At 38.4% G+C, this 23444-nt stretch overlaps 2 protein-coding genes across 8 annotated transcripts in view; one reads left to right on the forward strand and one right to left on the reverse strand.

Annotated features, from left to right (window-relative positions):
* ZNF569 (zinc finger protein 569) overlaps positions 1-23429 on the reverse strand; it is a 71996-nt gene extending 48567 nt beyond the window's left edge. The window contains exons 1-4 of one of the 7 annotated variants that reach the window (XM_050768935.1): positions 22922-23292; positions 21155-21318; positions 8201-8440; positions 2751-2856 (exon numbers count right to left, since the gene is read on the reverse strand). Coding sequence is in view for 4 of the 7 variants with exons in the window: in XM_050768933.1 (XP_050624890.1) it covers positions 8201-8229 (29 nt within the window). In the remaining 3 variants the exon portion in view is untranslated. Of the gene's footprint in view, positions 1-2750; positions 2857-8200; positions 8441-21154; positions 21319-22576; positions 22900-22921; positions 23299-23357 lie in introns of those variants that run through there. The other 6 variants (XM_050768933.1, XM_050768931.1, XM_050768937.1 and 3 more) reach the window with 6 other exon arrangements.
* Positions 18565-19108, forward strand: LOC126942124 (60S acidic ribosomal protein P1-like). The gene has a single exon (XM_050769361.1). It carries the CDS (start codon positions 18711-18713, stop codon positions 19053-19055), a length of 345 nt encoding a protein of 114 aa, XP_050625318.1. The 5' UTR covers positions 18565-18710; the 3' UTR covers positions 19056-19108.
* Positions 23430-23444: the final 15 nt, after the last annotated feature.

The raw sequence follows: 23444 nt of genomic DNA on the forward strand, positions 1-23444 counted from the left end.
TCAAAAAATCAAAAAATAATAAATGTTGGCATGGATGTGGTGAAAAGGGAACACTTTCATACTGTTGGTAGGAATGTTAACTAGTACAACCACTATGGAAAACAGTGTGGCGATTACTTAAAGAACTAAAAGTATATCTACCATTTCATCCAGCAATCCCACTCCTGGTATTTGCCCAAAGGAAAAGAAGTCATTATAGGAAAAATATACTTGCACATGCATGTTTATAGCAGCATGATTTGCAATTCCAAAAATATGGAACCAGCCTATATATAAAACGGAACAAAATATTGGCATAAAAACAGAGTGAATTTTACTGTATACAAATAGAATTCAACCAGGATGTGAATTCTGGGAGGTGGAATCTAAAATAGAATGTAGAATATGACACATTAATTTAACTGTACTACATAAAGAGGTTTATTGTAGATTCTTTGGCATTTTCTACTTAATTATGTTGTCTGCAAATAGAAACAGTTATATTCCTTCCTTTTCAATCTTTATGTCTTTCATGTACTTCTTTTCCCTTATTGCACTGGCTAGAACTTCCAGTACAATAGTGACTATTATAATAGTAGTAAGAGAGGACATTCTTGCATTGTTCCCAGTCTTAGAGATAAAGCATTCAGTATCTCACCATTAACTGTAATGTAGTTCTAGGTTTTCTGAAGATGCCCTTTAGTAAAGGTTGTTCCCTTCAATTCCTAGTTTGCTGAGGAGTTGCTTTGTTTTTTTGTTGTTAACATGAATGAATGTTGACTTTTGTCAAGTGCTTTTCTGCATCTACTGAGATAACAGTCATATGTTTATTCTCTTATTACAGTCAACTATAGTAATTGATTTTCAAAGGATGAACTGGAAATTCATCTCATATTCCCAAGGTGAACCCTATTGTGATATACTTTTTTTATATTGCTAGATTCAATTCACCCATATACTGTTGAGGATTTTTGTTTCTAACTCCATGAGGAATACTAGTCTGTAGTTTTCTTGTAATATCTTTGGCTTTGGTATCTGGGCAAAGCTGGCCTCATAAAATGAGTTGAAAAGTGTTCCTCCTCTTCTGCATTCTGGAAGTTTGTATGGAATCATTAGAATTTCTTCTGTAGATGTTTAGTATTTCACCTGGGAAATTACCTGGTTGTGGAGTTTCCATTTTGGAAGTTTTAAAATCACAAATTCAATTTCATGAATAGATATATAACTATTCAAGTTATTTCTTGTCTGAATTTTGGTAGTTTATGTCTTTCAAAAAATTTGCTCATTCATCCAAGTTGTCAAATTCACAGGTATGGAGTTGTTTGCAGTATTCTTTTATTATCCTTTTCAAATCTGTGGGGTTGAGTGTGACACCCTATCTTTCATTCCTGATATTAGCAATTTGTTTCTTTTTTTCAACTTTTATTGAGCTTTTCAAAGAACGAGCTTTTAGTTCACTGATTTTTCTCCATTATTTTTGGTTTCAAATTGTACTGAATTATGCTGTAATCTTTAATATCCCCTTCCTTTTGTTTGTTTTGAGTTTAGTTTGCTTTATTCCCCTCTAGTTTGTTAAGGCAGAAGTGTAGTAATGATTTTTCTAATTATTTATATAATTTAATGCAACAAACTTCCCTCTAAGCACTAATTTAGCTGCTTCCCACATATTTTGGTGTGCTGTATTTCCATTTTCTTTCAAATTATTTTTTAATTTCCTATAATGTTTCTTCTTTGACTCATGGACTATTTAGAAGTGTGTTTAATTTTGAAATATCTGGAGATTTTCCAGATACCTTTTTGTTCTTCACTTCTAGTTTTATTCTGCTATGTTCTGAGAATAGACCTTGAATGACTTTTATGTCTTTAAAATTCTTGAGATTTCTATTATGGCCCCAAATATGATCTATGTTGGTGAATGTCTATGTGAACTTGAGGAAGACATGTATTCTGCTGTTGTTTAGAGTGTTCTATACACGTCATTGACATTTGAACACTGAAAAAGTTGACATTCAATACTTGAATGTTGGTTGATAATGTTGTTTTGGAGTCTTCTGTAACCTTTCTGATATTCTGCTTTCATGTTCTATTGATTCCTGAAAGAGGAGTTTTAAGTCCCCAACTATAATTGTGCATGTGTCTATTTCTCCTTTCAGTTCTGTCAGTTTTTGCCTCATGTATCTTGAAGCTGTGTTGTTAGCTGCATACACATTTATGATTGTTGTGTCTTCTTACTAACTCCTAGAGCATTATGTTTCTTCATCCCTGATTAAATCCCTTGTTCTAAACTTTGTCTAATATTAAAGTTGTTTCCTGGTTTTTTTTTTTTTTTTGGTTAGTATTTTGTGGTAGTTTTTCCTATGTCATTTGCTTTTAATACACTTATTTATCTTTATATTTAAAATGGGTATCTTAGGCTACTCCACCTTATAGTCTGGTAGTTAAAATGGGTTTCTTGTAAAACAGCATTTAGATGAATCTTGCTCTTTTGTTCAATGTGATAAGCTCTATCTGTAACTGGTGCATTCATAATGATACTAAAATTGATTACTGATACAGCTGGATTAAGATGTATCATCTTCTTAGCTGTTTTCTATTTGCTCCTTTGTTCTTTTTCGCTCTCCTTCCCCCACTTTTCTCCTTTGGTTTTGTTTAATTGCACATTTTTTATTATTCCATTTTATCTCCCACTTAGTCATTGTGTATGTCCTTTTAATGTACTGTTGGATATGGTTTTCTAGTATTTTGTTGGGGACTTTTGCATCTGTACTCACCAGGAATATTGCCCTGCAGTTTTCCTGTGTCTCTGTCTTGCTTTGGTATCAGGATAATGCTGGCCTCGTAAGATGAGTATGGAACTGGTCCCTCCTCTTCAATATTCTGAAAGATTTTGAGAAGGATTTCTATTAATTCATCTTTAAATGTTTGGTTGAATTCACCAGTGAAGCTGTGTGGTCCAGGCCTCTGCTGTTAGGAGGTTTTTGATTCCTGATTCAGTTTCCACACTAGTTATAGGTCTGTTCAGACTTTTTATAATATTTCTTCGTGATCTAATCTTGGTAGTTTGTATGTTTCTAGGAATTTATTTATTTATTCTAGGTTATCCAGTTTGTTGACATATAATTGTTCACAGTTTTTTCTTAAGATCCTTTTTACTTCTGTGGCATCAGCTGTACATAGTTTTTTCTTAAGATCCTTTTTATTTCTGTGGCATCAGTTATATTGTCTCTTCTTTCAATTCTGATGTTATTTATTTGAGTCTTCTCTATTTTTTTCATAGTTTAGGTAAGGGTTTGTCAATTTTTTCAAAATACCAACTGTTAGTTTCTTTTTTTTGTTTTTTTTGAGTCAGAGTCTCGCTCTGCCGCCCAGGCTGGAGTGCAGTGGCGCCATCTCGGCTCACTGCAAGCTCTGCCTCCCGAGTTCACACCATTCTCCTGCCCCAGCCTTCCAAGTAGCTGGGACTACAGGCGCCCGCCACCACGCCTAATTTTTTAAAAATATTTTTAGTAGAGACGGGGTTTCACCGTGTTAGCCAGGATGGTCTCAATCTCCTGACCTCGTGATCCACCTGCCTTGGCCTCCCAAAGTGCTGGGATTACAGGCGTGAGCCACCGCGCCCAGCCCAAAATACCAGCTATTAGTTTCTATCACTTTTCTATTTAATTTATTTATGCTTTCATTTCCTTTATTTCCTTCCTTCTGCTAACTTTGGACTTAGTTTGCTCTTCTGATTCTAGTTCCTTGAGATGTAAAGTTAGTTGTTTATTTGAGATCTTTCTTCTTTTATCAATGTAAGAGCTTATCCATACGAATTTACCTCTCAGTACTGCTTTTGCTGCAATTTATAAGTTTTGGTATGTTATGTTTTTGTTTGCCTCAAGATATTTTCTAATTTCATTTTTTATTTCTCCTTTGACCCAATGGTTATTCAAGATTCTGTTTGTTTCAATATGTTTGTGGATTTCTTGGTTTTCCTTGTTATATTTATTTCTGGTTTCATTCTACTGGGGTCAGAAAAGATATTTGGTATGACTTAGATATTTTAAAAATTTTTAACATTTGTTTTGTGATCTAATATGTGATGCATTATGGAGAAACCTCCATGTGTAGAGAAAAATAATATATATTCTACAGCTGTTGGGTAGAAAGTTCTGTATATGGCCAGGCACGGTGGCTCATGCCTGTAATCCCAGCACTTTGGGAGGCCGAGGCAGGCGGATCACCTGAGGTCAGGAGTTCGAGACCAGCCTGGATAACATGTTGAAACCCTGTCTCTACTAAAAATACAAAAATTAGCCAGGCATGGTGGTGGATGCCTGTAATCTCAGCTACTCGGGAGGCTGAGGTAGGATAATCACTTGAACCCAGGAGGCAGAGGTTGCAGTGAGCCGAGATCAATGCCACTGCACTCCAGCCTGGGTGACAGAGCAAGACCCATCTTAAAAAAAAAAAAAAAAGTTCTGTATATGTCTATTAGATCCATCAGGTCTACAGTGTTATTCAAGTCAAATGTTTCCTTACTGATCTGTCAGGAAGTTCTGTCCATTATTAATGGACAGAAAGTGGGATATTAAAGTCTCCTATTATATTGCATTGCTGTATATTTCTCCCTTCAATTTTGCCAATGTTTCTTTTACATATTAGATATCCTGGTGTTGGGTGCATATATATTTATAATCATTCTATGGTCCCAGTGGGTTGACCCTATTATCATTATAAAATGTGCTTCCTTGTCTCTTGTGACAGTTTTTTACTTAAATCCTATTTTATCTGATATACGTATAGCTACTCTGCTCTCTTTTGGTTACCATTTGCATGGATAATCTTTTTCCATCCCGCACCTTCAGCCTATGTGTACCCTTAAGATCTGAAGTGAGCTTCTTGTAGACAGCATATAGTTGGGTCTTGTTTATATATCCATTCAGCGACTCTATGTTTGTTGATTGGGGAGTTTAATGTGCATTTACTACAATTATTGCTAGGGAAGAACTTACTATTGCTATTTTGTTAGTTGCTTTATGTTAGTCTTCTTCCTTCATCTTTTCCACTGTTGCAGTCTCCCTTTGTGTTTTGTTAGTTTTTTGTATTGATATGCTTTGACTTCTTTCTCTTTTGTGTAGCCTCTATGGGTACTTTCTGGCATATGTGGTTAGTGTGGGGCTTACATAAAATATAGATACAATAGTCTTTTTAAAGCTGATAACAAACTTAACTTCAATTACATACAAAAACTCTGCATTTTAAATTCTTCTGCCCAAATTTTGTTATAATTGTCACAATTCACATCTATTCACAGTGTATCTTTTAATGTATTTCATATCTATTTTTAATACTTTCGTCTTTTAACTTTTATAGCAGAATTAAAAGTTATTTACCCACTACAATTATGGTAATGCAGTATTCTGTGTTTACATATATATTTACCTTTATCAATGAGCTTCATACTTTTCCATACTGTCTTTTTGCTGTTTGGTGTTTTTTCATTTCTATTTGAAAACTCCCTTTGGCATTCTTTATAGGGCAGGTCTAGTGGTGATGAATTTCCTCAGCTTTGGTTTGGGAAAGTCTTTCTCTCATCATTTTTATTATTTTTTTTATTTATTTATTTTTTTTTGAGACGGAGTCTCGCTCTGTCGCCCGGGCTGGAGTGCAGTGGCCGGATCTCAGCTCACTGCAAGCTCCGCCTCCCGGGTTTACGCCATTCTCCTGCCTCAGCCTCCCGAATAGCTGGGACTACAGGCGCCCGCCACCTCGCCCGGCTAGTTTTTTGTATTTTTTTTTAGTAGAGACGGGGTTTCACCGTGTTAGCCAGGATGGTCTCGATCTCCTGACCTCGTGATCCGCCCGCCTCGGCCTCCCAGAGTGCTGGGATTACAGGCTTGAGCCACCGCGCCCGGCCTCTCTCATCATTTTTAAAGGATAGTTTTGCCAAGTATAGTATTCCTGGTTGGCAGGGATTTTTTGCTATTGTTGTTTGTTTTGTTTTGTCTGTTTGATCTTTCAGATCTTTGAATATATCAGTCTACTCTGTTCTGGCCTGCAAAGTTTCTGCTGAAAAATATCCCTTAATAGTCCTATGGATGTTCCCTTGTATGTGATAAGCTGCTTTTCTCTTGCTGCTTTCAAAATTCTGTCTTTGACTTTTGACAATTTGCTATAATGCATCTTGGTATGTGTTTGTTTCATTTTATTTTGTGTCCTTTGTGCTTCCTGAATCTGGATGTTTATTTCCTTCCCCAGCTTTGGGGAGTTTTCAGCCATTATTTTTAAAACAAGCTTTCCGGTCCTTTTTCTCTATTTTCTCCTGAGATTCCCATAATGTATATATTAGTCTGCTTGATGGTATTCTACAACCAACTTAAGCCTTCTTCACTCTTTTTCATTATTTTTTATTATCACTCCCCTGACTGAATTATTTCTAATGGCTTGTCTTCCAGTTTGCTAATCCTTTCTTCTGCTTTATTTAGTCTGATGTTGAATCCTTCTAGTGAATTTTTCAGCCAATTCTCTGGGGAGCTCATAAAGAAAAGATGGAGTACTGGTTGCACAAACCAACTCCTTCTCTCCCCTGGATGAGTTAGGGCATCTCTTCCTGACTGTATGGTACTGTACCAGGGGCAGTATCTCTAGCAACAGGGTATCCTGAATCTTCGTACTAGCTTCCCTAGTCTTGTTTCATGTTCTTCCAGGATACAACAGCCTTTACGATTAGTTTCTGATTTCTCACAAACAGAATTTGTCTGTGAATTGTTGCTGAATTAGTATTTTGGGAAGGTGAGAAAGGGTCCAAGTCTTCCTATACCACCATCTTGATGATTGCCACCACCACCCCCCCCCCCCGCCTTCATTTTGAAGAGATATTTTTGCTTGGTGTGAAATCCTGGATTGACAGCTTTTTTTTCTGCACTTTAAAAATGATTCTCCCTTGTCTTCTTGCTTGCATGGTCTCTGATAATAGATCTGCTATACGTAATTCTTATTCTTGTTCCTCAATAGACAATTTTTTTTCTTGTTATCTTCAAGATTTTCCTCTTATTTTTAGTTTCCAGCGGTTTAAATATAATATGTTTAGATGTGTTTTAAATTTTTGTTTTGGTATTTATCTCTGAGCTTCTTGGACCTATGGTTTGCTGTCACTAACTTGGAAAATTCTCAGCCATGATTTATTTAAATACCTTTCTTCCATCTCTGCTGCAATTACCCATCAGGTCCATTTCATATTAGTCATAGTTATCTTAAATTCCTGTTGGGTTGTTGCAATATCTATGTCATAACTAAGTCAATTATGATTATTGCTTTGTCTCTTTGAAGTATGTTTTTTCTTTTTCTTCTTGCCTTTTTACATGCCTCATAATCTTTGGTGAAGGCTGTACATCTTGGGTAGTACAGTAGATACGACGATTAAGAAGTTTACATGAGTATGCCTTCCCTTCTGCTAGGTTTTTAACGTGGGGGGTTATGCTGATCTATTCAATAGCTGGACAGAGTTTGAGGTTTGTCATTGCTATGGTTACACTGAGTGTACCACAGGCTTCAATAATATCCTCTAATAATATCCGTGTTTAAGGTAAGGGTTGATTTCCCATGGTTGTTTTCTCAATGCACTTTTCTCCCTTAGTTTTGGGTGTTCCATTTGTGCTGCTCCTCAGAGAGAATCTCTCTTGCAAGCTTCCTAGCTGTATTCTACTATTGCTTCTATTTGATTCTTGTTATTTTGGTGGGGGTTGAGTAGATGGAGGGAAAGCATTCTCTTATGATCTCACTAAGTCTCAGTCTTAGGCAGACACCATATCCCTAAGTCTTGGGCATGTGGCTTTCACAAGTGCTTTTGCCACTCTGCCAGCTGTAGTGCTAGGCCTAGAGCATATTCCTCCCCTATTCTCAGAGATAGTACTTTTTTTCAGGTCCCTTTCCTATACTGCAGTAGCTTTCTACAAGTCTCCTAAGGCAACTGTTTTTGCTGCTCTTCATTATGCAGTGATAGGGAAGATGGGTTTGGGCTGCTGTTGCCCTCCCCCGGCTAGCACCACAAGGAAAGGCTTCTCAGGATTTACCCCCATCTTCCCTATGAGTGCTGCTGGGATTCCAAGAGGAAAAGCCTACAAGAGATTGAACCCCCACCTCTCTAATTTTGCAAATCCCCCAGTAGTTTTACACTTTCATTAGCTGACATTCACACTTTAAAAATTTGTTTAAAAACTTGATAGCTGTATTTTCTTACTGGCTTATATGGTGTCTGGCAGAGTCCATCCCAGGTAAGTATAGCTTGAGTCCTGTTTCTCTCAGCTGGCATCTTTCTTTCCCCAGATTTAAGATTACTTGGTTGCCCTGTGACCTCAGTTCTCTGATGGGTTCTAGAAAAGTTATTTTGTAGTCTGTCCATTTCCTTGTTGTAGGGTAGAAGTTTGTAGTTTCCTTGTTGTAATGATTGAAGCAAAGCTCCTTCCAGCTGTTTACATCCCTAAGGAGAAACCCAAAGTCCCCTCATTACAATAAACTTTTGAGAAGTCCTTCAGTTTATTTTGTCATGGGGCTCAAAAATACCTTGCAAATAAAGTTAGGATTAGGATAACAGTTTAAAGTCGAGTAAATTAGCTAGGATGGAGTTGGGGTGGGATAGCATTACAAGCAAAGCAGTAGCAATTGGTAAGGCCTCAGAAAAGACAGAATTCAGTATACTGGAGGAACTCAACTTTAAGCTAATTGAGGAAATACTTTAGAAACAAATTCACAAACTAAATGTTATATTCGTAATAAATATTATTTTTCTTTCCTCTGCAGAGAACTTACTTCCAGGCATATCAATTTGTTTAGTTTTTGGACTATCATGCATAATTCCCTCCTGAAATGAGCTCTGATACAGTTAAAATGCTTACAGCAACTTGCATATCTACATAATAATATATATATTTTTAACAGTCCTCTTGCTTGAATCCACATTTTGCCAAAAACCTAAAACTCATTGAAAGCTGTACACCTGGCAGCGTTTCTCAAGACAGAAATTCTCTAGTTAGCATGAACTAACTCACAGACTGGGGATATGGCTCTGTGGTGGACAACAACACTATTTTCTCCCCCACCCCCAACTCTTTCCTAGTCTTCTATCCACTATTTCCATGGGTTCCCGGATTCTAGGTCCTACCACACCACTTTGCAACACATGTTTAAATCACAAGGGAAAAGGGCCAATGACACATGAAAGAAGGATATAAGGGCTGGACATTAGCACCCACTGATGGCTGGAAGAACAGCATTAAACTCTGTGGGTACCGCTCTATCTGGGATCTAAAGTTGCCAAAGACAGTTGCAACCTACAGAAATCAAAAATTTAATTTCTCAAAAGCTTCTTTACTTTGTTCTCTCTTTAATTTGGCTGGCATGTTTGAAAATATTTTTATTCTACTCTCATACTCAAATAATAATTTGGCTAACTGTAGGCTTCTCAGAAAAACAATTTTTCCTCAGAAATTTAAAGCAATGTGACTTCACTTTGCGGCTCCAGTGACTTCTAGTGTTGCTGTATATTGACATTCTACTTCTAGATCATTCCAACTTTTTTTTTCCTCTGTAGAAAGTTTTTGGCCTTTCTTCTCGTGTTAGTTTCTGATAGTTGGTGTGGGTTTTTCTCATTAATCGCACTGAGCTTTTGGTCAATGTATATCATGGACATATGGTCACTGCAATCCGTATATTTATTGTTCTCTTCTAGGAAATTTTCTTGCACCTTTTTGTTGTCATTTTCTCTACTTTCTCTTATGTATAATTCCTAAGAATAGGGTGATCTATCCCTTAAACTGACCATCTAAGTGTCTTATATTTTATCTCTTAAAATTTCTACTTCTCTCTTAGGGCCCATATGTTTGAGAAGGAAGCTCCCATTCATGTTAGTTAAACATTAAGTCACAGAGCTCTCCATTAAGAAAACTTTTTCTTTAGACAGGGAGTTGACGCTTCATGAAACAGTTTAACTGCCTCCTACTTTCCTTTCCTCTAGTTCACTCTAAACATACTTGTATGTATATATTCTAAAAATTTTCCTCCAAAATTTATTGCTTTTAAAAACTCGAGGCCGGGCACAGTGACTCACACCTGTAATTCCAGCACTTTGGGAGGCCGAGGTAGGCGGATCGCAAGGTCAGGAGTTCAAGACCGGCCTGGCCAACACAGTGAAACCCCACCTCTACTAAAAATACAAAAAATTAGTCAGGTGTGGTGGCAGGCGCCTGTAATCCTGTAGTTACTTGGGAGGCTGAGGCAGGAGAATCGCTTGAACCCGGGAGGCGGAGGTTGCAGTGAGCCTAGATCGCGCCAGTGCACTCCAGCCTGGGCAACACAGCAAGACTGTCTCAAACAAAAACAAAAACAACACAAAACTCGAACTACAAAAACGTTGAAAGATTAGTACAAAGAATACTTCTAAAACCCTTAACCTATATTCAGCAATTGCCACATTTTTCTACCTCTCTTTCCTTCTCTAAAAACATGTACACAAACTTCACATTTAACTCTTTCAGAATGACCTCCAAAAACTAAGAAGTCTCCTACATAAACACAGTGCCATTATCACAGCAAAGACATTAAACATTAGTACAATAAAATAAATTATTTCTATTCATACTTCCCTAGTTGTCGCAACAATATCCTTTAAAACCAATTTTAAAATAAATTCAGGATTTAATCGAGAATTCTATCCTTATAAAATGCATCTTAAGTAATACTCCTCTGTTTAAATTTATTTTTTCTCCCCTTGCCCAAAATTTATTGGCTTATGGTAACAGAGAAACTGAGGTATGTGGAAATAGGAAAGGAAAAGAGAGTGTGGAATTGGTGTATAATGTTTAAGAATCAACAAAATAAAACTGGAAAATCTTAGATATGTTTATATTCTTTTTTTTGTTTTGTTTTGGAAACAGGGTCTCACTCTGTTGCCCAAGCTGGAGAAGCGCATGGCTCGCCGCAGCCTTGATCTCCGAGGTTCAAGTGATTCTCCCATCTCAGCCTCCTAAGTAGCTGGGACCACAGGCATGCACCACCATGCCTGGCTAATTTATATATTTTTGGTAAAGACGGGGTTTTGCCACGTTGCCCAGGCTGGTCTTGAACACTTGGGCTCAAATGATCTGCCTGCCTCGGCCTCCCAAAGTGCTAGGCTTATAGACATGAGCTACTATGCCCAGGCTGATATTTTTATATTCTTTATGGAGTCCTTTTTAAAAACTGTATTTTATTTTAGATTCAAGGGCTACCTGTGCTTATTAGTTACATGGGTATTACCTTAAATTACTTCAATGACAACTTTTATAATTTTGTTTCTGAATACCTCATTAGCTTCATCTTTCACTCCCTGAAAGTAAACTCCAGCCATACATAATTACATGCTTTCTTAAAATATACAAAGCTCCTTAAAAGTTACTCTATATTACGTTCCCATGCCTAGAAACTATCTCTTGATTGCTGATCATCAGTTCCTTCTTGCTTTTGACCAATGCCTTCTTGTTTTTAAAGAGATCAGATTAAGAATGACTTTATCATTTGATTGGGATATCCCTCTATGTGGATCTATTTGTACTCCTGTATCTCATGAGCTTAACCATCTTGTGGCATTTATCGCTCTGCCAACGCACCCACTGATTTATCTGTCTAAGTAGGACTGTGAACCACTTATGGCAGGGACTGGTCATATGGTTTGATGTTTCATTGCCCAGCACAACCTATATAAGAAAAGATGTGCAGTAAAAGTTTGTGCAATGAATTTAAAATAACTATGATTAATATTTTGAGTGCTCTATGACAAAGTTAGAAAAAGAGATGGGTACTGTAAGCAGAGAAATGCAAGCTATAAGAAAGAATTAAAAGAAATGCTAGAAATAAAAAACATATTAACAAAAAGAAAGAATGCCTTCAATGGACTCATCAACAAACTCAACGCAGTAGAGGAAACAATCAGTGAACCTGAAAATAGAAACTTCAAAAGAAAGTGCACAGAGGAAAAAGAATGAAAAACGAGAACATCCAAACCATGGGACAATATCAAAACATGTATCTATTAAATAGACATCTATTTTCCCAATTAGAAAACCAAAAGGAGAAAAAAAGAGAACACAGATGAAATATTGTAAGTAATAATGTCCATGAATGTTTCAAATTAACGACACACATCAAACCACAGAATGAGGAAGCGCAAAGAACACTAAGCAGGATAAATACCAAAACAAAACAAAACAAAACAAAAAAAACGTGTATATCATATTGAAACTGAAAAAAAAAAAAGAAAAAGAAAAGGTATTCAAGGAACCCAGAAAAAAGTAACACCTTACCTATAAAATGACATTGATAAAAATTACAGCAGACTTCTTGTCAGAAACCAAATAAGCAAGAAAAAAGTGGTGTGAAATATCTAAAGCATTAAATGAAAAAGAGTCACCAACCTAGAATTTTCTATTCAGGGAAATTATCCTTCAAAATTGAAGGAGAAATGAAGACTTTCTCAAAACAAAAGGTAAGGGAATTCATCACCAGCAGACCTACCCTGTAAGAAATGTTAAAAAGTTATTTAGTCAGAAGAAAAACAATATATGTCAGAAACATGGATTTACATAAAGAAAGGAAGTGCATCAGAGACGAAATCATGAAGGGTAAGATAAAATCTTTCGGTTCTTTTATTAGCAATTGATCTAAAAGATAAATGTTTTTTGTTGAAGGCTATAATGATAACAGTGTTATTAGGTGATTATAGCTCACAGATAAGTGAAATGAATGAAAGAGACATCACAAGTGACACAACAACGGAGAAGAAGGGGGAACTGGGAATACTGTTGTAAGGTTCCTGTACTGCATATGAAGCAGTACAGCATTTTTCAAAAGTGAATTTAGATTAGTTAAAAATACATATTGAAAACTTTAGGGTGACACTAAAAATTTTTAAAAGAAGTATAAATGATAAAGTAAACAGGAGATAAAATGAAATAATATAAAATGCTCAATGAAAACCGTAGTAATCAGACAAAGGAGGAGGGAAGAGAAGAAACCAAACAAAGAAATAAAAAAAGTTTCTATTTGCATAGGAAGCAAATGGAAAACAGCTAGGAAGATGGCAGGTTTTTTTATTTTTTTATTTTTTATTTTTTTGAGACGGAGTCTCACTCTGTTGCCCAGGCTGGAGCGCAGTGGAACAATCTTGGCTCACTGCAGTCTCCGCCTCCTGGGTTCAAGCAATTCTCCTGCCTCAGCCTCAGCTGGGATTACAGGCATGTGGCACCACGCCTGGCTAATTTTTGTATTTTCAGTAGAGACGGGGTTTCGCCAGGTTGGTCTTAAACTCTGGACCTCAGGTGATCTGCCTGCCTCGGCCTCCCAAAGTGCTGGGATTACAGGCATGAGCCACCATGCCCAGCCAATGGTAGATGTTAATCCAACTACAAAAATAATCACACCAAGTATAAATGGTCCAAACACAGCAATTAGAAGACAGATTGTCAGAGTGCATTTAAAAAACAAACAAACAAACAAACAAAACAACCAACTATATATGTCTACAAGAAACCCACTTTAACATTCAGGTTACGAGTAAAGAGATGAAGCTACGCATGGTGGCATGCACCTGCAGTCCAAGCTATTTGCGGGGGCTAAGGCAGGAAGGTTGCTTGAACATAGGAGTTCAAAGCTGCAGTGTGCCATGACTGCATCTGTGAATAGTCACTGCACTCTAGCCTGGGCAGCATAGTGAGACTCTGTCTCAAAAAAAAAAAAAAAGAAAAAAAGTCAAGGGATGAGACTGGTGGCCTATCCTTCCCTAGAAATGAAAAAAACAAACAGGCAAAACCTGTCAGAACCAGACTTTCAGAAACTCTGGGAAATAATTAAAGGTTGCACCCAAGCAAACACTTAATCAGGAGAAAGGTGTGTTAAATGTGGTAGCAGGTCTATGTGGCATTTTAACTAACTTATTCACAATTTACAAAAGTGACAAAAACTCCAAGACAATAGGAATAATTCAAACAAAAGCTGTATAAGAGCATAGTCAAGAAAATGTATTAAGGTTCACAAAAGTAACCTTAAATAAATACCATAGTTAAAGACAGAAAAAGTCAGCATGGTAAAGATGCCTATTTTCCCAATAGTATCTATAAAATTTATATAATTTCAATTATAATTACCAAAAAGTTTTTCACTCAGCTTATCAAGCCAAATCCTCAAATTTATTTACGATGAAAAAGCTGGATAAGTAAAACAAAAAAAAATTATGGATAGTAAACTAGCATTTTATGCATATTTGCTTACATTAAAAAGTAGAAGGAAAACCAAAAAATTTAACAATTTAAAAACGGTTACTAAAAGGTGGTAGAGACACAAATAGAATAAACACCAAGACTTCTCTTTATTTTCTGTATTTGTTTTGTGTACACTTTAATACACCTTGTTTTGTATATCTGACTTTCCAATCATGTAAGTGTTTTACATAATTATAGGACAAAATTAAATTGGATCAAATGTTAAAACAAAAGCTATACCTAAAAACCAGAAGCAAAATAAAACAAATGAAACTAATCATGTATCAAGTTTTCAGCTTAACCACATGGAAATTAGTTATAGTTACTTTAAAGCTCAATAATTGGACTGTACTTCTCTAGAGGGATATATCCTAGCAGCAAATAGATCTATAAAGAAATGTTAAAATTATTTACTGTAGGAATATTGTAAGGACTAATAATGTTGCTCTGAAATTGTCTTATTTATACATACATATATAGATATACAGATGGATCATTGAGCAAATAAAAGCTACAAAAATAAAACCAAAGTTAAAACTCTATAATTTAAATGTTTTTTTTTTTTTTTTTTTTTTTTTGAGATGGAGTCTCGCTCTGTTGCCCAGGCTGGAGTACAATGGCGCAATCTCAGCTCACTGCAAGCTCCACCTCCTGGGTTCACACCATTCTCCTGCATCAACCTCCCAAGTAGCTGGGACTACTGGCGCCTGCCACCACGCCCGGCTAATTTTTTGTATTTTTTTTTTAGTAGAGACGGGGTTTCACCGTGTTTGCCAGGATGGTCTTGATCTCCTGACCTCGTGATCCACCCGCCTTGGACTTCCAAAGTGGTGGGATTACAGGCGTGAGCCACCGCACCTGGCTAAAATTTTTAACATTGGAAACAGCAATATGAACTCATGATGCTCATTTTGTTAAGAATATATTTCCTGTTATAATAGGAATGAAACTTGAAAACATGCTAAGTGAAAGAAGTCAGTCAAAAAAGGTCACATAATATATTATTTCAATTATATGAAATGTGTGGAATAGGCAAATTTATAGAGACAGAAAGATCAGTAGTTGACTAGGTTGGGCAGGACCTAGGGGATGCGTACCATCAATCCCATATGAATACCATGTTTCCTTTAGTGATGAAATGCTCTAAAATTCCATTGTGGTGGTAGTTTCATAACCCCATGAAAAAATATATATACAATTATATATATTATTATTATTAATATTATTATTATTTTGAGACGGAGTCTCACTCTGTCGCCCAGGCTGGAGTGCAGTGGTGCGATCTCGGCTCACTGCAACCTCTGTCTCCCGAGTTCAAGTGATTCTCTTGCCTCAGCCTCCTGAGTAGCTGGGATTACAGGTGCGCACCACCACGCCAGACTAATTTTTGTATTTTTAGTAGAATTGGGGTTTCACCATGTTGGTCAGGCTATTCTCGAACTCCTGACCTTGTGACCCGCCCGCCTTGGCCTCCCAAAGTGTTGGGATTACAGGCGTGAGCCACTGCACCTGGCTGAATATATATTTTTAAAAATATTAAACTGTATATTTTAAAAGGGTAAAATGTATTGTTATGAATTATATCTTAATCAAGTTGTTAAAATATATACATATATATCCTAGCTCTGTCCACACACACAAAAACCCTCTAACAACAATAACCATTCCAACAGCAACAAGCACTATAACTGTGGTCTCAAAATACCATTTCCTACTTAAAGCAATCAGGGCACCATACAGAAAATATTGATTTCATGCATAGGGCAGAAAATGTTCAAAATGATCTGGGGATGTCCTATCATATCAGAAACGTAGGACACCATCAAACACTACTGGGGATGTGTTAAAAGGATTCAGAAGCTATCCTGAAACAGTAGCCAAAGATGAGAACATTTAAGCTTGGAAAAGAAAATAAGTGCAGTAATTTAAGACACATCAAATATGCTAAAAATGATGAATATATAATGGTGATAATAATAAAAACAACCCACTAGGAGATGCCAGAGAACCACTTCGATAACTCAAAATCATATAAAGGGAAAGAATCCATTTATTCTGCCTTTTCTGTACAAACTGTACCTAAGGGTGAACAAACAGTTGACGAGGAAAATTTTTTCTTTAGGAAAATATTCTAGCTAGTAAACGAAGGAATGACAGAATTAGAATACTGCCATTTTGCAGCCCTTACTGAAATAATGGGTCTAGTTAGTAATCATCCATGTTTTCTAAAACCAGTATAGTGGTAAGAAGAACTGTTCTATTTTTAAAACATATGAAAAATATTCTTTTTTTTTGAGACAGAGTCTCGCTCTGTGGCCAGGCTGGAGTACAATGGCGTGATCTTGGCTCACTGCAACTTCCACCTCCTAGGTTCAAGCGATTCTCCTGCCTCAGGCTCCGGAGTAGCTGGGACTACAGGTGTGCACCACCATGCCCAGTGAATTTTTGTATTTTTAGTAGAGACAGAGTTTCACCACGTTGGCCAGGATGGTCTCGATCCCTTGACCTCATGATCTGCCCACTTCGGCCTCCCAAAGTGCTGGGATTACAGGCATAAGCCACCGTGCCCGACCCATCCCTCAATATGTTTCACCTTACTTCCTCTAATATTACAACCCAACAGTCCTTCAACCCTGTCAGGACCTTCCATTCCTTGATTCTACTAATTTTTTACTGTCCTTCACCCTCTTCCTGTCCTCACTTTTCCACTTACCTAGCCTAAAATCCAAAATCAAAACAACAATCAATTATTTTGCCAACTTAAGACTCCTTTTGCCTCTCTCTCACATTATTCCTCTTTGCTTCATGAAACCAACATTCTGGTTAAATCCAAATCTCCCCCTAACCTGTCTGTGGCTGCAAACTATGCGGATGAACACTGCAGGATAAAAAGCGGATGAACACTGCAGGAGAAAAAACACACAGCTATACAGAATAGGCTCACTTTAAATTCATAAATACTAACATTAAGTGGGTCTTTAATGGTGCCTAAAATTCATAATTTCTCTATTTTCTGTCCCAATCTCTGTGATTTTCTTTCCCCTGCTCTTCTCAAACTCTAGCACCAGTCTCACTCTCATCTGAGTCTCTTTCTAGGTACTTCACTATAAAGTTAAAACAATCATAAGAGAAGGTTCACAAGTTCTCACCAACACATCTGCCCATTTACTTGTATCTGTGCCTGAGTACTTCTCCCTTCTCTCCTGTTATTACCATGGTCAAGGTCCAAGCTCAGCCAAACTCTGCCACAAGATCTCATTTGCTCTGGCTACTTAAGGACATTTTTATATTATCTGCTTTCTCTCCTGTATTGTAGTTTCTCTCTCTACTGGATCATTTCAATCAGTATATAAACAGAATGTATACCTCTTAACTCCAGCTACCACGCCATTTCACTTCTTCCATTTAGAAAAAAAAAAAAATCTTCAAGAATTGTCTAGACTTGATATCTCCAATTTTTTCTTTTCCAGTTCTCTCTTTGGCCTAAAATTCCATAGACACTGCTTTCAGGGTCCCTAATAAATGAATTTCATGTTGCCAAATTCCATGTTTCTTTCTCACTCCTCATTTTACGTGGCCTATTGGTAGCACCCGACACAGTTCTTGTTAAAATACATTCTTCCCTTGGTTTCCAGAATATCACACTCACCTAGTGTTCCTTCAACATTTCAAGCTAGTCCCCGTCAGTCTCTTTTGCTAATTCCTCCTTACTTCCCAGAGTTTGTTATGTTAGAGTGACTCAGAGATCAGTCCTTTGTCTCCACCTTTCTCTATCTATCCTAACCTCTAAGTGATCTCATTCAGTCTCGTGTTAAATATCATTTATATCCTGATAATTCCCAAATATGTCTCCATCCTAGACCTTAGATCTCTCTTTTGTCTCTCCTTTTGAACTTCATACTTGTATATCCAGTTGCCACCTTGATATCTCCACTTGAATGTCTAATGGGCATCCTCACATTTCACATACTATATTCCAAACTGAAATCTCACTATTTTCCTACATTCCAAGTCAGTTTTTCCTACATTGTTCCCCTTCGCAGTTAATGACACCTCCATTCAAGTTACTCATAAAAACAATATTGTGTCACCTTGTCTCATTCACAATCTGCCTCAGTTTGTCAGCAAATCACGGCAGCTCTACCTTTAAATTATATCTAGTACATGATGACTACTCACCATTTTTACTACTCTGGTCCAGATCACCAATATCTTTTCCCTAAAGTACTACAATACAATCATATGCTACGTAACAACATTTCAGCCAACAACAGATCACATATACAACCAGTGGTCCTATAAGATTTTAATGAAGCTAAAAAATTCCTGCCTTTTTTCCTCAGCTGTCGCGAAGGTGCTCGGTCCTTCCGAGAAAGCTAAGGCCGCGTTGGAGTGAGGGCCTCACTTCATCCGGCGACTAGCACCGCGTCCGGCAGCGCCAGTCCCACACTTGCCCGCGCTATGGCCTCCGTCTCCGAGCTCGCCTGCATCTACTCGGCCCTCATTCTGCACGACGATGAGGTGACCGTCACGGAGGATAAGATCAATGCCCTCATTAAAGCAGCCGGTGTGAATGTTGAACCTTTTTGGCCTGGCTTGTTTGCAAAGGCCCTGGCCAATGTCAACAATGGGAGCCTCATCTGCAATGTAGGGGCTGGTGGACCTGCTCCAGCAGCTGGTGCTGCACCAGCAGGAGGTCCTGCCCTCTCCACTGCTGCTGCTCCAGCTGAGGAGAAGAAAGTGGAAGCAAAGAAAGAAGAATCCGAGGAGTCTGATGATGACATGGGCTTTGGTCTTTTTGAGTAAATCTCTTTTATAATGTGTTCAATAAAAAGCTGAACTTTAAAAAAAAAAAAAAATTCCTATCACCTAGTGACGTCATAGCCATCATAACGTCATAGCACAATGCATTACACATGTAACCTAGGTTTATATAAGTACACTCTATGATGTTTGTGGTGATGCTAATGTAAACAAAACACCCCTACTGCACTGCCAGTGGTATAAAAGTATAGCACATACAGTTGTGTATGGTATTAGTATTTGATAATATTATTGATTATTGATCATGCATATAGTACATAATACTTGAAAATAATAAATGACCGTTACTGCTTTATGTATTTACTATACTATACTTTTTGTTATTTTAAAGTATAATCCTACTTAAAAAAAAAGTGAACTGTAAAATAGCCTCAAGCAGGTCCTTCCAGAGGTATTCCAGAAGACATTATTATCATAGGAGATGATAACAATAACAATGCATGTTTTTTGTTTCCTGCATGCTCCATGCATGTTTATTGCCCCTGAAGACCTTCCAGCGGAACAAGATGTGAAGGTGGAAGACAGTGATATTGATGATCCTGACCCCGTGTAAGCCTAGGCTAATGTGTTTGTGTCTTAGTTTTCAGCAAAGGAGTTTCAAAAGTTAAAACGTTTTTAATAGAAAAAAGCTTATAAAGATATAAAGAAAATATTTTTGTACAGCTATACAATATGTTTGTGTTTTAAGCTAAGTATTATTATAAAAGAGTAAAAAAGTTTAAAAAATTTAAAAGTGTATAAAGTAAAAGAGTTATAGTAAGCTAAGGTTAATTTATTACTGAAAAAAGAAAAATGTTTTTATAAATTTAGTGTAGCCTAAGTGTGGGGTTTTTATAAAGTCAACAGTAGTGTACACTAATGTCCTAACCCTTCGTATTCACTCACCACCACACACACACACACAAAAATATATATATAGCTGTACCAGTTTTAATCTTATTTATTTATTTATTTATTTTTGAGATGGCGTCTCACTCTGTTGCCCAGGATGGAGTACGGTGGCACAATCTCGGCTCAATGTGAGCTCCGCCTCCCGGGTTCAAGTGATTTTCCTGCCTCAGCCTCCCGAGTAGCTGGGACTACAGGAGTGTTCCATCACACCTGGCTAATTTTTTGTATTTTTAGTAGAGATGGGGTTTCACCCTGTTAGGCAGGATGGCCTCGATCTCCTGACCTCATGATCCGCCCACCTTGACCTCCCAAACTGCTGGGATTACAGGCATGAGCCACCGCACCCGGCCCATTTTTAATCTTTTATACTGCATTTTCACTGTATCTTTTCTGTGTTTAGATATGTTTAGATACACAACGTCTTACCATTGTGTTACAGTTGCCTATGGTAGTCAGTACAGTAACATGCTGTACAGGTTTGTGGCCTGAGAATAGGCTATGCCATACAGCCTAGGTTTGCAGGAGGCTATACCATCTAGGTTGTGTAAGTACACTCCAGGATGTTCGTACAAGGACAAAATTGTCTAACCAAGTATTTTTCAGAATGGATACCCATCATTAAGCAACACAACTGTAGTTTCCTAATTGGTCTCTCTGCTTCTTCCCTTGACCTGCCCGCTTTTTCCTCATTTGTCCTCCCATAGGCCATTCTCATCAGAGCTGCCAAAGCTATCTTCTTAAATCGTAAGCAGATAGTATCATTTCCATGCTCAAAAACCCTCCGGCAGCTTCCCATCTCACTCAGAGGAAAAGCCAAAATTAGTACTACGGGCCATAAAGCCCAATCTGATCTGCCCTCCTCCCCACCACTTACCTTTCTTCTCTTCTCTCCCACTACTCTCCCCTTCAATTACTCTATTTCAGCCACACCAGCCTCTTCACTAACAGGCATGTTGCCACTTCAAAGCCTTTACAACTGCTGTTCCCTCTGCCTGGAATAACTTTCCTCACTTATGCATAAATAGATCCTTTACTTCCTTCATATCTTTATTACTACCTTTTCAGGATGCCTTCCCTGAAGAGCCCATCTAAAACTCAAACTCCCATCTCTAATTCTAAATATCCTCTCACTTCACATTTTTTCTTAGTATTTTTCACCATTTAATATACTTCATATTTAATTTTCTTACCTTGTTTATTATCTGGCCCACAAAAATGTAAGTACCATGATAGTAGGGGGGTTGCCTCTTGTTCACTGCTATATCCCAAGCACTTAGGATCGTGCCTGTTACACAGACAGCGTTCAATAAATGATGAGTCTATGAATGAATGAATCCTTAATATACGAAGAACTCTGGAAAAGAAATTTGAAAACAGAACGCTACTTTAGAAAACGTATAATTCACAAAAGATTTTTTAAATGCTTGACTTCAATAAGTAATCAATTGTTTTATAGTAAATTAATTAATTTATAGCAATGAGGAACAAAGATTACTACTATTTAGAATATCCATAGTTATCAATGGTGTATGAGGATATAGGCAATCTTATGCCAATAATACTGCAGATTATTGGAACTTTACAGAAGAATAATTGGATAGGCTCAGGGAACCTTTAATAAGAGCATACATTTTGACCTATCAATTCTACTTTTAGGAGCCTGCTCCCCCTCCAAAAAATTTAGAAAAGTACATTAAAACATGTGCCAAATAGTTGCTGATAAACACACAGTTTATAATTTCAATAAGCTAGAGAGAACCAAATCACCCATCAGCAGGGGTAAACGTATACCATGAAATACTTTAAAATGATGGCATAATTTGTGATTGTTTAAATGGAAAGATACCAATCATATATTGTTAAATAAGAAAGGTTGGTTACAGATTGTATGTATAGTGTGACTGCAATTTTGAAGCCATCATGCACATATATAGAACATATGAACGTATACGTATGTATTCACAAAGGCGGGGGTGAAAAGATGGAAAGTAAATTTTGACAGTAGTTGCATGGCTGGTAGAACTATGAATGATTTTTGTTCTTCAAGCTTTTCTGCATTTTTTTCCACCCCACTCTACTCCCCAAATGAGGTGGAGTAGGGGACGAGGAGAATGAGTTTAGTACGTACACAAAACAATGTAGCTAATACACGAAAATAAAATTAAAAATGAAGTGTTGAGGCTATCGATGTTTCATATAAAAACATATTTCCGGTCGGGCGCGGTGGCTCACGTCTGCAATCCCAGCACTTTGGGAGGCCGAGGCGGGTGGATCACCTGAGGTGAGGAGTTCGAAACCAGCCTGACCCACATGGAGAAACCCTTTCTCTACAAAAAATACAAAATTAGCCAGGCGTGGTGGCACGCGCCTGTAATTCCAGCTACTCGGGAGGCTGAGGCAGGAGAATCGCTTGTACCCGGGTGGCAGAGGTTGTGGTGAGCCGAGATCGCGCCATTGCACTCCAGCAGCCTGTGCAACAAGAGCGAAACTCCGTCTCAAAAACAAAACGAAAACAAACAAAAAGAACTTATTTCCAATGACCATAGCCAAAGACATGCAGCGCTGGCAGAAATGCCAAGTGTCACACATCTACACCCACAAGCACACCCTACCTTGCAAAAACAGTTTTTCATTCATTCAAGATCCCACTGTCACGCATGTTTGCACGCAGGTTCATACTGAAAGATAAAAGGGAAAGCGCCTCCACGAAATCCGCTTACGGACACGCTCCCGGGGCCACACTCAGCCAGACAAACGTCTGGCAAATGACAGTCACTTCACGCCAGACTCTCACAGTCCTTCGCACGCCACTCCCACTGCCTCAGGGAACCACAGGCACAGGCATCGCCCCGCCTGGCGTCCTCTTCCAAGGATTGGGGCACCAGGTCCGCGGGCCCCCACTCCCACCCAGCACAAAGAGTCCGGCGCTGAGAGCTAGCGGTTTCCGGATGACTCACCACCTAGCCCGCGGACACAGGCCCCGAAACCACACGTAAAGCTGCCGAAGTGGCACAGCCGGCGCGGGCTGGGACAGAGGCGCCCCTGAGGCCGGGGCTGTAGGTGGCTGAGGGCTCCACAAGCCTTGGTCCGTTAGACCAGGGGAGACGCTTCCCAGAGGCCCCCGCGGCTCACCCGGGCGGGACCAGCTTCCCCGTTTGCGCGTCCTGAGAAGCCGACCACGGCGTTCCAGGGCTCACAGCTCCGCGTAGGGGAGCTCAGCCTAGGGTTTTGCCGGAGCGGCCTCCTGCCAGCCCAGCTCTCAGATTGGGAGCGCAACTTGGTACTGAGAAGAATCGAGTCGTTCCGCTGCTTCCTGCCCCGAACTACATTTCCCAGAGGCCTTCGCGGCCCTACTCCCCCCTCTCCCCCTGCAAAAAGGCATTTCCTTCTTACAGTGGGCTGGAGCTGCAGGTTCGCAGGGTCCGTGAAGGAAGCCTGGCTCAGTCTGTTTAGTTCCGTCTTCTCGGGTTTCTACCTGAG

This window comes from Macaca thibetana, chromosome 19 (assembly GCF_024542745.1).
Source record: "Macaca thibetana thibetana isolate TM-01 chromosome 19, ASM2454274v1, whole genome shotgun sequence".
Classification (NCBI taxonomy): domain Eukaryota; kingdom Metazoa; phylum Chordata; class Mammalia; order Primates; family Cercopithecidae; genus Macaca; species Macaca thibetana.